At 45.2% G+C, this 12348-nt stretch overlaps 1 protein-coding gene across 5 annotated transcripts in view; it reads right to left on the minus strand.

The window, feature by feature from the left end:
- The window catches only part of TNRC6B (trinucleotide repeat containing adaptor 6B), a 214771-nt gene that overhangs the window by 57116 nt on the left and 145307 nt on the right, over positions 1–12348 (minus strand). For all 5 annotated transcript variants that reach the window (XM_027872529.1, XM_027872521.1, XM_027872514.1 and 2 more), the window contains exon 6: positions 6350–6371. In XM_027872529.1, the coding sequence (XP_027728330.1) occupies positions 6350–6371 (22 nt within the window). The remainder of the gene's footprint in view (positions 1–6349; positions 6372–12348) is intronic.

Genomic DNA, 12348 nt, shown 5'->3' on the forward strand with positions numbered 1-12348 from the left:
TAAATTCTAAGAGTAATAATATGGATTTCTGAGCCATGCTGGAGCTAAGTGAAAAATTAAAGAAGTAGTAGACAGGTAGCTGCCAGGGGAGCAGGTGATAATGGTAACAGGTGATGGGGAGAAGGTAGAACAACTCAATCCTTATTTTACTTGTTTTCTCTGCCAAGAAGAAGGATATTTAGATTGGGAGAGACAGAACAAAAACAGATAATAGAAAACTCAAACCCCCAAATAATTGAGGCGACAAGAAGAGCAACTAACTGTTTTCGATATGTTCAAGTCGTCAGACTCAGGAGAACTATATACTGTACTTCAGGGTTCATGAAAAGAAATCACTGCTGTGCTGTTATCTGTACAAGGTCATGCTGAATAGAAGAGATGCTCCTGGACTGCAAACGAACAAATGTCCTTATTTCTCAGCAAAAGGTAGGGGGACAGAAAGGTAATTCTTCATACTATCAATCTGTTAAGGTAGACACTGGAAGCCTGACAAATTCTAAGAGTACTATATTAAAAGGACGATTAGTTAGTGAGTATTAACGGGGAAGTGGTGATCAAATCGAGCCAGGATTGGTTCAACAAGAACAACTCTTACAGACTGAAATGACATTAACTTAAGAGGGTTATCAGACAGGTAGGCGAACAGGTGAATGCTGTAGATCTGACATCCCAGAACTTCCTTCAGTGAGACACTCGAAGTCTCTCCTCACACTCTTGTAGTTACCACAGAAAGCCATAGGCTGGACTCAGAAACTGCTTTAAGATTTAAACCTGAAGAGTAGTGATAGAATCCAGTGAGGTACCTACCTCCGGAGGGGTTCAGAGCCTTGGAGATCTTCTAAATCTCAGCCTCTCATTTTACAAGCAAGTTAAATGGAGACCCACAGATGTTAAGGGATTTTGCCTGAGGCCACAAGTGATGAACACAACTTAGAGGCCTCCAGTGTTATTATTAGCAAGCTCTTCTTTCCTATGCCATAAACCACTACTATCTGTGTTAATCTTAGTAAATACGGGGGTGTGAACACATTTTTTCCCCTCCCATCTTCTCTAGTTCAAATTTAAATTAGTTCTGGGGAAGTAAGGGCGTGTGGCCCGGGATTCTTCTTCCCAGCTCTCCTCAAAGAGATTCCAGTTGTGGCTGAGAACTTCTCATTTGTTCACCTTGCTGCCTGGCCTTTGATCAGAAGTCACAGCCGGAGGGCTTCCATTTCTTGTCCAGAAGGTCTCAGTCAGTAGGTTCCTTCCTCCACAAGAATCACAAGAAATGATTCTTGGTCACCAGACGGGTCACTTTTCAGGAGGCTTCTCAGCAAAGACAGCTCGCTTCTCCATTGTTCCTATCAGATTAAGCTTATTAGCCATGGCTCCTCTCGTCCTACCCCTAAACTAGGAAACTACACTGGAAACTTTCCAACTCAGCTGGCAAGGATGTCGCCATGGGCCCACCCCCCATCTGAGAAAAAAATGCCATCTACAGCATCCTGTTTGGGCAGTCACTCAGCCTCCTCCCCAAGGCATTCCTCTGCCCTGGTGGGCAGCTCTCACCATGAGAACGAGCCTCAGCTCACCTCGGGCCAACACTACGCGATGAATCCTTCTTCCAGGAGACAGGTTCTCCGAGTCCTGCAGGCAAGACGGTCTCAGAGGCTCCAGCTCCACGTCTGGATGCACAAGAGTCTCAGAACCAAGGCCCGGCCAGGCCCGTCTTCCAGCTTCCCCTCGATCTCTCTGGTTCCCTCCTGAACTGGCTCCCGCTCGAGCTGGTGAGAAGCAAACCTTTCCTTAAGTCTCTGCAGCTCTTTCTCAAGCAGGAGATAAGCTCCTACTTCTCTGTACCCATGGGACTGTCACTGGGCATGACCAGAAGAGACACCACTGAGACATAACAATATCTGCAAACTGGAACATCCCTTTCCTCCTCCATACTTGTTGACTCTTGCTAACACTCGAGACAAACTGGCTGGCCTCTTGGGAACAGGAAGAGACGGAGAGGACAGAAGAGATTTTGTTGCTGGAAATTCCTGAGTAAGTTCTTTCTCCACCATCATCTGAATTCTTCAAATATTGGAGTGGGCAAGTCAGACTAGCTGAAGCAGCAAGGTATCCTGGAGGGACAGACTGAAAGCAGTACGTGCCAAGCAAATCAAACCATCACCACCACCACCATCTCTGCACAGATCCTGATGGACCCAGGGGTCTGGCCAACAGTTTGGGAACAGTCATGCTACCATCCCGGTGCCTTCTGCCACCATCCAGGGAAACAGCCTGGGTGAGATGCAGCCTGGGGATGGCCCCTTCCTGCAGGGGCTGTAGCCACAGACCCGAGAGACCCAGAAAGGAGAGTTCTTATCACCGATGGTCCAACATCAGAAAATGATACGATTTCATCATTGGAAATGACATGAAAGGCCTGACCATCTGCTTTACCCCCGTACCCTAAGGACCATAAGACCTTTCCACCTTTCAGGCAGCTGAAACCTTCTCTGTATGTTCTCTCCCATTAGAAGGTAAGCTCCTTGAGGGCAGGGGCTGTCACTGTTCTACACAGCTGTATCCCTAGCACTCAGCACAGTGCTCTGCAGTAACAAGTGCTTAGCAGATCCTTTCCAACAGCCAAAGGCAGTGATGACTTCCTTTGGCTGTTATCTGGAGACCTTTCTTCTCAACAATGATCAAACATTAGCCATTATGTACTTGTATGATTGTCTCTTTCCATCTTGAAGTTCCAATTATCGTTGACTCCTCCGCCCCCCCCAACTTCCTGCAACCAACCTAATACCAAGTCCTATCATTTCTTCATTTCAGATGCATCAGGGATTCACCAATTCCTCTTTACTCCAATTATCCCAAATCCAGGCCATCATTACCTCAAGCCAAGATGACTGCCAAGTCTTCTGACTATCCTCCTTATTGCCAGGCCATCTTCCATACAACTACCAACTTAGTTTACTTAAAAATACTCTTCCACTTAAAAACATACTAGCAGTACCCTTGACTCTTTCGTGGCCCAATCCCATATGGCCTCAATCTAGAATTCTCCAATCTAGTCAAGTCAGTCTCTTTATTGTCCCCATTGGGTCACACTCACTCCTAGCTCTATTGCGTTGCTTACATCATTTTTCCTTATGCCTTACAGTGCCCTCCCTCTCTCTGCCTGAAGAAATCCTACCATCTGCCAAAGGTCACTTGCTACCCAGACAACCCTTCTGATCATCAAGGAGATGAGAGGTCACCTTATTCTTCCCTATCAGCTGTACTCATTTCCCATTGTATTGCACCAGACCACAGATGTCATCTTTTGCCCTCTGCACAATGTCTCCAGGGCCTTAATGTTACCTTCCCAACCACAGTATGGTCTTCCTGAAGACAAGGGTCCATGTTTTTTATTCCTCTTGTATGCCCCTTCTACTCTTTCATAAAAGGTGCTCCCGTTATACTTGCTGGCACCATCCCTACATGGCCCAAGAGAAAAGAAAAGCCTTAAAGCAGAGAGAAACGTCAACAAATGAGTCTGAAAGCATGTACGCAGTACATCCATAGGTTTCCTGGGCTCAGAGCTAGACAGGAACCTTAGAGATGACCCAATGAGACATGAGACCTTATGCTCAAGGTCTCACAGATTAGGGCAGAGCCGGGACTAGAAACCACAGCCTCGACCTTCACGTGTAAAATGCTTCTTTCATCCTATTCTAATGCCTCCAGATCCCTCTTGGTGAAATGTGATATGTTTAGATCTGTCTAAGCAGAAAAAGAAGAATGACATTCAAGTTGAGGAGAGAATGAACATTTTTAGGACTGAACAGAGAAAAAAAGCTAGTAGTAAGCAAAAGATGGGGAAGGAAGAAAAGAAGGAGATGGGGGGAGCAGAGAGGCAGAGACAGGGCTATAGAGAGTGAGGCAGAATGATCTGCTGATGGAGCAAACAAGACTTGAGAGGAAGCAGGAAGAGATGAGTCCCAGAGCAAGAGGAAGTGACTGGCTGTTTTCCCGATGACCAGAAGGAGGCAAAACTGGGTGCTAACTTATTAATGATGGGATAATGGAGTTGAAGGTGCTCACAATCAATCTTCTTCTTAGTGAAAAGACACTAAAAAGGCCGTTTCACCTTGGGCAGTTTATTTCAATTCTCTGGGCCTCAGTTTCCCCATCTGTAAAATCAAGAGTTGAGAAGATAGTGCCCAAGGTTCCTTCGAGCTGCAGAACCCTAAAACCCGATGAAAAGTTAGAATTTGGTCTCAACTCTCACCCCAAATCAAAGCCCGGGGCTACTTACGGCCTGCACAGGCTGACTTAGAAAAGCCGATAAAATTGTCCTCTGGAGGCAGCTGACCCTGATTTGGATGAGGAGGAGCTATGGGTAACCAAATAGTAAGGGGCCCCGGACCCCGAAAGAAGAGAGATCGAGTATGCATGCTCCAGGTATCAGGAGGCAGGACAAGGGATGGATATATTGGGACTGGCTGGAGCCAACAAGAGTCACCCACTTTTGTCTTAATTGGTAATTAAGGAAGCAAGCGAGGGAAATCCTTGGACATTTAAGGATTCTGCACACCTAACATATCTCACACAAATAAAGAGAGAGAAGACTGTCACTGTCAGGGAGAGTTTTAGCTTCCTTTCCTTTTCACACTGGAATTGAACACACGCTTACTGAGCATCTCTCATGTGCAAGGCAGTGTGCCAGTTATTGAGAATACAAGCTGGAAAGGAGACCAAGCCCTACCTTCTAAGAGCTACACACACAAACAAGTGGGATAAGGTGAGTATAATGCAATGAGGTCAAAGGAGAGAGGCAAAATCCTCAAAGAAAATTTAATGGGGGAAAAACATCAGTCCATGACATTCTTTGAAATGAATTACTTGAGTTTTTAATCCTTAAAACAAAAATTTGGTGGGGGGACCTTTGTTATTAAATTTCGTGGCCACAGGGATGTGTGTTGTTTCTGCTTCAGACCCCACTGCTGCTCTCTCTATCCCATCTCCTCCCCTTCCCCACCCCCAACCTATCTGTTCCCCAATGCCAGTCTGAAATTGGGCCTGGCTAAAAATTCCTATGGCCATGCCACCCCTAACCCCCCACTCAGCCTTTCCCCAGTCTCACTGGCAGCTTCAGCAGCATCCTCAGCCTCTGTCCCATCTAATCCCAGGAGAAAGACTTTCTTTTCAAAAAAAGGAGACAGTCACAAGAGTCTGAGTTTTTCTTTGAAATGTGGGTGAATCTTAACTTTCTTCCTTATAAAATTCAACGTCCCATCCCATCACCACACATGTGGCTTCTGTCCTTCCTCACAGGGTCGGGGGGGGGGGGGCAAGAAAAGGAAGGGGCACAAGGTTAGGGCCTAGCTTCTTGTACAGTCTGATGAAAACCACGGACAACATTCATCTGAGACTTCTAAAAACTTTAGAAGTTTGAAATTCTAAAAACTCTGTTTCTTTTCTCATGTTTCCCCCCACTTGTTTCTAGGTCCTAAAAACCTTTAGGATAGATGTATGTATTTGTATTATGGATGGTAGGAGAATAGGGGAGGAACAGACCACCTTCTGTTCCACAGTGGGCAAACCAACCCCTAGTGGTCCCAGGAGAAAAGACTGATTCGGGCAAAGAAGCATGGGGCTGACCACAGGCATGAAGCCGCCTCTCCCTAGAGCTGGGACAGTGTGGGAGTCCCATGTGTATCCCAGCTGTGACAACTCTCATTCCTGGCTCTTGTGAAAAACAGACTCGGCACGGACAGGAAGAAAAACCTGAGCAAAGCGGACAGAATTACTCTCCCCTATTCATCTTCATTGATCTTTCCTGCAAAGGGGAGTTAAATATCAACAAGTTTTAAATGCCCTAAAGGGTCCTTAATCTGGTTGAAATCCAGGATTCAATCTATTCCTTCAGGAAACAAATGTACACATGACTCTTCTAATAGAACCCTACTTTCCCCATCGAATTAAAATCTGCTACTTTTCTTTAAAAAGATGTATGACCAAAAAATAATGCAGATGAAAGCATTTAACTTCCTGAGCTCTTCCTTCCAAAAGAGAGGCACTAAGGGTTATAGGAAAAAGCTTTCTGAGACCCTCGGCTCAAAAGCACGACCCAATCACTTGTAATAAAATGGACTTCTTCTTCTCCTCTAGAAAACACTCCTCTTCTTGAAAACTGCCTAAGAGCCATCCAAGTCCTCTGCTGCCCAATGCCAAGCTTGATTCCACCAATTCAGCAAAAACCTAATTACTGTGCACAAAGCTTGCCCTCCTTTTTGAAGAAAACTGGCAAATGACCCGGGAACACGGACTAGGTGAAATAAACATTTTAAATGGCTCTTCTGAATCAGACAAGTGAAAATAATCTTACCTTTGGTTTTTTGTTCCGTGACCTGCAAAATAAACAGAAGTAAATAAGAGTATTAAAATGCTCTCTGATTCACTCCCAATATATAAAAAGAATTAAGGATTTTTACAAATGGATCGTTGTTATTGACAAGTCACAGTCAGTCCAAGGGAGAACAGAAACTGTTTCTGGAATCCTCTGCACTAAGGTTCAATTCCACAAATGTAAACCCCAGAGCACCATTCTGGCCAGGAGCTAGGACATGAGGGCTTAGGATAACCCTTAGCAGACTAAGGGTTCTACTATCAGAGATACAAGGGGGAAAGAACCCAAATTGTGCAAGACAATGCTGAAGTCCCTATACTATGTGCAAGGCTCTGTTCTAGACCCTGGATGCTCACTGATTCATTAGAACTGAGGAGTCGTTCGTCAGAGACAATGGCCAGCCTAATGGTCTGCAAGTGAGCAGGTCAAAGAAAATGATTCACCGTTATAAAACCAATGTGTCTGAACTTGGCAAATATGCAAAATTTTGGTCACTACACCTCCCCAAAATATCATTAAGATGCATAAAGTTGAAAGATTTAAAATCAGCCACAGGGGACTAAGGAGTTTCTTTATAAATAAGGATGATAAAGCAAAAATTTCAAAATTACAAATCTTTGGTTTGGAAACATGCAGGTTAACAGTCAGTATCATAATATAATAACATATTATAAACACCATGGAAGTTATGAACAAAAACAAACTCAGATATGGTCAACCAAATCTCGGAATCACTCAAGTTAGGGGATAACTGCTGAAGCTTGAAGAGGGTAAATGAAATAAAAATAATATAGGAAGGAAGTAAACATGGAGGTCATCAACCTTAAAGGTTACACAGGCTGAAAATAAATTGGTTTGAAGGATCTGGATAAAATTCCTAGCTGGCAGTCCCTTGATGAGTTATTAAGGGAAGCTAGAGAAGTTTGTGGTCAATCCCAAGAAATAAAGATTTGAGTCTGCCATTGGTTGGAGTTATTTCTCATGTTCTCACATTAGCCGAAAGTTCATTCAATTAAGAAAATTTTATAGCAAATTCCTATTTATCATGAATGGTGGCTCCCAGTATTAAGTGCTACAGAGAGAATGTCTATTGAAGATAGAAATATGCAGGTTCCCTGTAACCTATTTATTTAAAATAAGAGTTAATCTACATCAAAACAGTTCCCTAAATTTTAAATATCCTGAAATCACCTCAGACTCAATCTAATTCATTAAAGATCAATAACAGAAGAAGCCAATGTTTCATCGTAAATCTGCCCAGTGCTATAAATGCCGTGCACTGTGGGTTCAAGAGACAGGCCACAGAACATGGTCTGCCAACACTAAGCAGTGGTCCTATTGAAAGCTTCAGCCCAATGCGTTTATGTGGCCTCACTAGGAAAAACCTAGAAAGTCTCTTTTCCAGACTCAGGCACTGCTTTCTGCAGGAGGCCTTTCCTGCGGACTTCTTCCCTGCACCCCTCCCCCTGCTGATACTTTCTCTTCTTACATTGTTTCCCATCTACTCTCTCCAATTTATATGACTCCACTCACTCTTGACAGCTATTAAACTATAAGCTCCCTGAGGGAAAGACTGTTCTTGCCTTTCTGTGTATCCTGAGTGCTGAGCACAGCTCCTTGCACAAAGCAAGCAATTAATCAATGTTTACTGACTGACTATCTGAACCTAAAACCGATATTAAGACAACAGCTTATATAACAAAAGATGAGCCAACCAGTTAATCACCCCTGACTAGGTACCAGGCACTAGTCCTGGAGATGCGCAGCCAGAATCTGTTCCTACCCTCAAGGAGCTCATATTCCAGTGGGAACGATAACAAGTAAATAATCAGGTATCTTCAAAACACCGAGGGATTGAAGGGCCTTCCTCCTGGGTGCTCTCGTAGTCTCCCACTCCGGCACAGACATGTGCTGGAGCACCCTAGCAGTAGGAATCTCAAACTTTCCACATCTAAACAGAGCTTGTCATCTTAAACTCCAAACCCAAACTCTTACAAAGTCCAATTTCTATCAAGGGCACAATTATTCTTCCAGTCACCTGGATCTGCAACCTGTGCCATCTTCAACTCCTTGTTCCCCCACATCCTATGTACTCAATCATTGCCAGATCTCATGCATTCTACTCCAAACACTTCTCATCTCTGCCCCGTTCTCTCCAGGTTGTCCTCATCTCTCATCCAAACTGTTGCAATGGCCTCCCAGCCTTCGAGCCTCTCTGATCTTCCATACAGTAGCCAAATGGATAGTTCTGACCAGGTCACTGCTCAGCTCAAGAAGCCCTGGTGATTTCCTGGTGCCTTTAGGACAGAATCAGACCCCCCTGTTTGTCATGGAGAGCCTTTCACAAGGTGACTGAAGCCCTCAGGCTGGTGCACAGCTGCCGCAGGGCCACATTCTTCTCTTTCACACACTCTGCGCTCCCCATCGTTCTCCCCACCGGCCCCTCAACATGCCAGCCCATGCCTAGAACCACCTCTTGGAATCTCTACCTTCCTTCGAAGTACAGGCCAAGGGCCCCCTCCTACACAAAGCCTACCGTCTCTATGTCACTATTTGAGTGCAGGCTGTTCCCCTCAATAGAAGGTAAGCTCTTTGAGAACAGCATGGTGCCACAGAGAGACTGCCAGCTTTGAAGTGGGAGTGGGGGTTCTTACCTTCCATTCCACCTCTAAGGCTTACCACCTGTGTGCTTGTGGCCAAAACACTTCACCTGCCACCTCTCTGGACACTTCAAAGCCCTAGATTCATGATCCTGGCAACTCTAGGACCCAGCACAGAACCTGTCTAGCACACAGGAATAACAACATTTGCTTGCTGAATGAATCCTTTATCCAGGTCCCAATACACAGCCTTGCACAAAGGATTTTTCCCATGGGGATAAGCTGCAAGGGCTAGAATTCTACTGTGGCCAGTGATATTTGACATGCTGCCAGACCACGGAAAAAAATGGAGGCTGCCAAAAAACCTGTGTTGCCAAGCTTAGTCACCCTATGTAAGTCTGATGTAAAAAAAATATGGGCATAGCATCACACGTACACACTAGCCAGCACTGCCAAATCCTCAATGTGTCCTCCTGGCTTGAGAGCGATACCACCCAAAATGCAGCCACCTGGCAGCCTTTGGAAAGGAGTGCCTCTTCCTCCTCCGCTGGGCCACGCACAGTGTGCTCACACACACCCTACATTACAGTTCAAATGGTTCTACTACAGCTTTCCCCCCCATTTTATAATTTAAATATGACAACCTGCTGTAGAAAGACTACTCTGGTCATCACAGTGAACTTTTTCTCCCTTAAAATTCCTTTTCAGGGTGGGGGGGAGGGGAGCAAAAAAAAATACCACTTCCTTATGGATTTCAACCTTTAGTAACAAGTACAAACAACCAGGATTTCCCATATGGAAAGGGGAATCTACACCCAAGGAGGAAGCACCCCAGCTCTGACAACACAGGACAGCCCCAGGACTATCTAAAAGACCAAAACCAACTATAAAACCTGCTGCCTGAGGGTCTGGAGCACAAGCCAACACCCAAGCAACTTTCACGTCGTATGCTGGCCCCAAATGACCAGCTCAGGCGGAGAGTCTCAGGATCCTCCAGCTGGAATGGGCCTCAGAAGGCACCCAGTGTGTGCTACTTTACTTTCAGGAGGGAAATGGAGGAGTGTGCCTTGTTTAAGGTCAGTCAACAAGTGAGACCTTGGACAAGTCACTCAACTTTTCTAGGCCTCACTTTTTTTGGGGGGGGGGAAGGCTCACTTTCTTAAAAAGAAGGGGAAAAATCCCTCCATGAAAACTTACTTGGAAAACACTGAGCCCTGAAAATAACTGAGAAGCATCAAGATTTCAAGGACAAAGTTTTACATTGTTATGTTTAGAAACATTACAGAATAACTTCCCCTCGCGCCCCCCCCCCCCCAGCTTCTGCCCCAGGGCACAGAAGTGGCAGCAGCTTCAGGCAGGAGGTTTTAATCTCATTCTTCAGCACTTTAGGGGTAGAGGGTGGGGGGAAGGAAGTGATGTGGCAGTGCGCTACTCTGGCAGTTAATGTGTTACACTGTCAAGGGGGAAAACCACCACCACTTTAACAGATCGATGTTTGGCATCCTCCAGGGCAGCGGCAGGCCCCAGGGCTCCACCTCCTCAGCCTGGTAGACTCTCCCCCTATCTCCCCACTCTCCCCTTACCTACCTGTCCCCCAGAGGCACAGCCTTCTTTCCTCTGGCTCTGTTAATTTCTCTGGGGCTCCCAGTGTGGCCCTGGCCTTTTCAGCTGTTTCCTCTCATTGCCTTACATTACTTTTATTTTTTTTTTTTTGGTGAGGCAATTGGGGTTAAGTGACTTGCCCAGGGTCACACAGCTAGTTAAGTGTCAAGTGTCTGAGGCCAGATTTGAACTCAGGTCCTCCTGACTCCAAGGCTGGAGCTCTATGCACTGCTCCACCTAGCTGCCCCATTGCCTTACATTACTGACCCATCTCCAGTAGTTCTTCATATATGTATCCTCATCAAGTCAAACCCAAGTTTACAAATGATACATTTTTTTAAAAACTGCTTTCAGGACATTTTAACTTCTTTTTTTTCAACTTTAAATTGTTCAGTTCTTATGGTTAGTGCAATGCTTCAACAAATGCAAAACTGGTTACTATGGATTCAATCCATCTAATGATTACTGAATACAGCTTTCCTTTCACAAGGTGCAAAGTACAAAGTATAACAAGAAACCCATGGTGACATCATTCTTCAGAGAGAAAAGGAAGCTCTCTACACACTCCTGGTGCAGAGCTGCAGCCCTCAGCCTGCCTTCTGCCAAGCCTCCTGGGGCGGGGGACCCTCAGGAGACCCACGTGCAGGAGGCTTAGTCCCTGTGTGACTGAGCCAGCCACCTTGGGGACATGGGAGTCATCTCTTCACTCCTGACCTGATCAAAGTAAGGCTGCCTGCCCTCTGCCCTCTCCCTTAGGAGGACAATGGGCAGTAAGGAGAGGACCACAGCAACAAGGCTTCAAACAGCATCCCTTGAGGAAGAAGGCACAGAGATGAAGCCAAGGATGTGTGCAAAAGTGGAATTTACAGCCAAAAAGGCCACAGAAGTGGCACGTTTTGAGGCTGTGCCCCAGAACCCTCAGGCAGGCCCACACTCAGTCTCTTACTGTCATCTGGGCACACTCCTAATATATTTGTTTACCTGGTTTCCTAGCTCACTGCAGATGAAAAGAGAAGGAAAGAGGGAAGGGAGTCTTAGTGCAGGCAAACAGAAGGAAGAGGAGGAAACAGAAAGTCAAGCCTATACAAGATCTCAAAAACGAGGCATCCTTCTGGGGGATTTGGACTTTGCATAGTCAATAAAAAGCCTTTGCTCTAGAAATGAAATTTCTCAGAAGGAGGATGACCCCAGGCTGTCCAAAAAGAACAAAAGGCTAATTTTTGTCAAGGCCAGAAAAGTGTGTAACGAATTTTATTTTGACCAAATAAGTTTCTTGGTGCAAAGCAGAACCAAAAAGGAGGCCTGCGGATGCAGCCAGTGCTCTGCTTATACTGCAGCCAACTTGTTTCTGACATCCTGAGTAAAACAAGTTTGTCCCATTATTTTCAAAGCTCTTCTGCTTGTCTGCATTTCCTATCAACCTTCCTTTGGTTGTCTTCTACACATTTAAAAAAAAAAAAGTTTTTCTTTTTAAAACACTTAACTAGCTGTGTGACCCTAAGCAAGTCATTTAACCCCATTGCCTAGTCCCCCCCCCAAAAAAAGCTTTTAAAATGGTCTTTTATGACTTTTCGTAGTGTTTTATTTTAGTAAACCTACCTACCACAACTCCCCCACCTCTCCACTGAAATGAAGAAAAATAAGACCGTGGTGTCAAATATACTGTCAAGAAACTGTGTGGTTCAGTTGTTTTTCCTGTGACCCCATTTGGGGTCTTCTTGGCAAAGATACTGGAGTGGTTTGCCATTTCCTTCTCCAGCTCAGCTCATTTTACAG

This window comes from Vombatus ursinus, unplaced genomic scaffold, assembly GCF_900497805.2.
Source record: "Vombatus ursinus unplaced genomic scaffold, bare-nosed wombat genome assembly UNPS02003292.1, whole genome shotgun sequence".
NCBI classification, from domain to species: Eukaryota; Metazoa; Chordata; class Mammalia; order Diprotodontia; family Vombatidae; genus Vombatus; species Vombatus ursinus.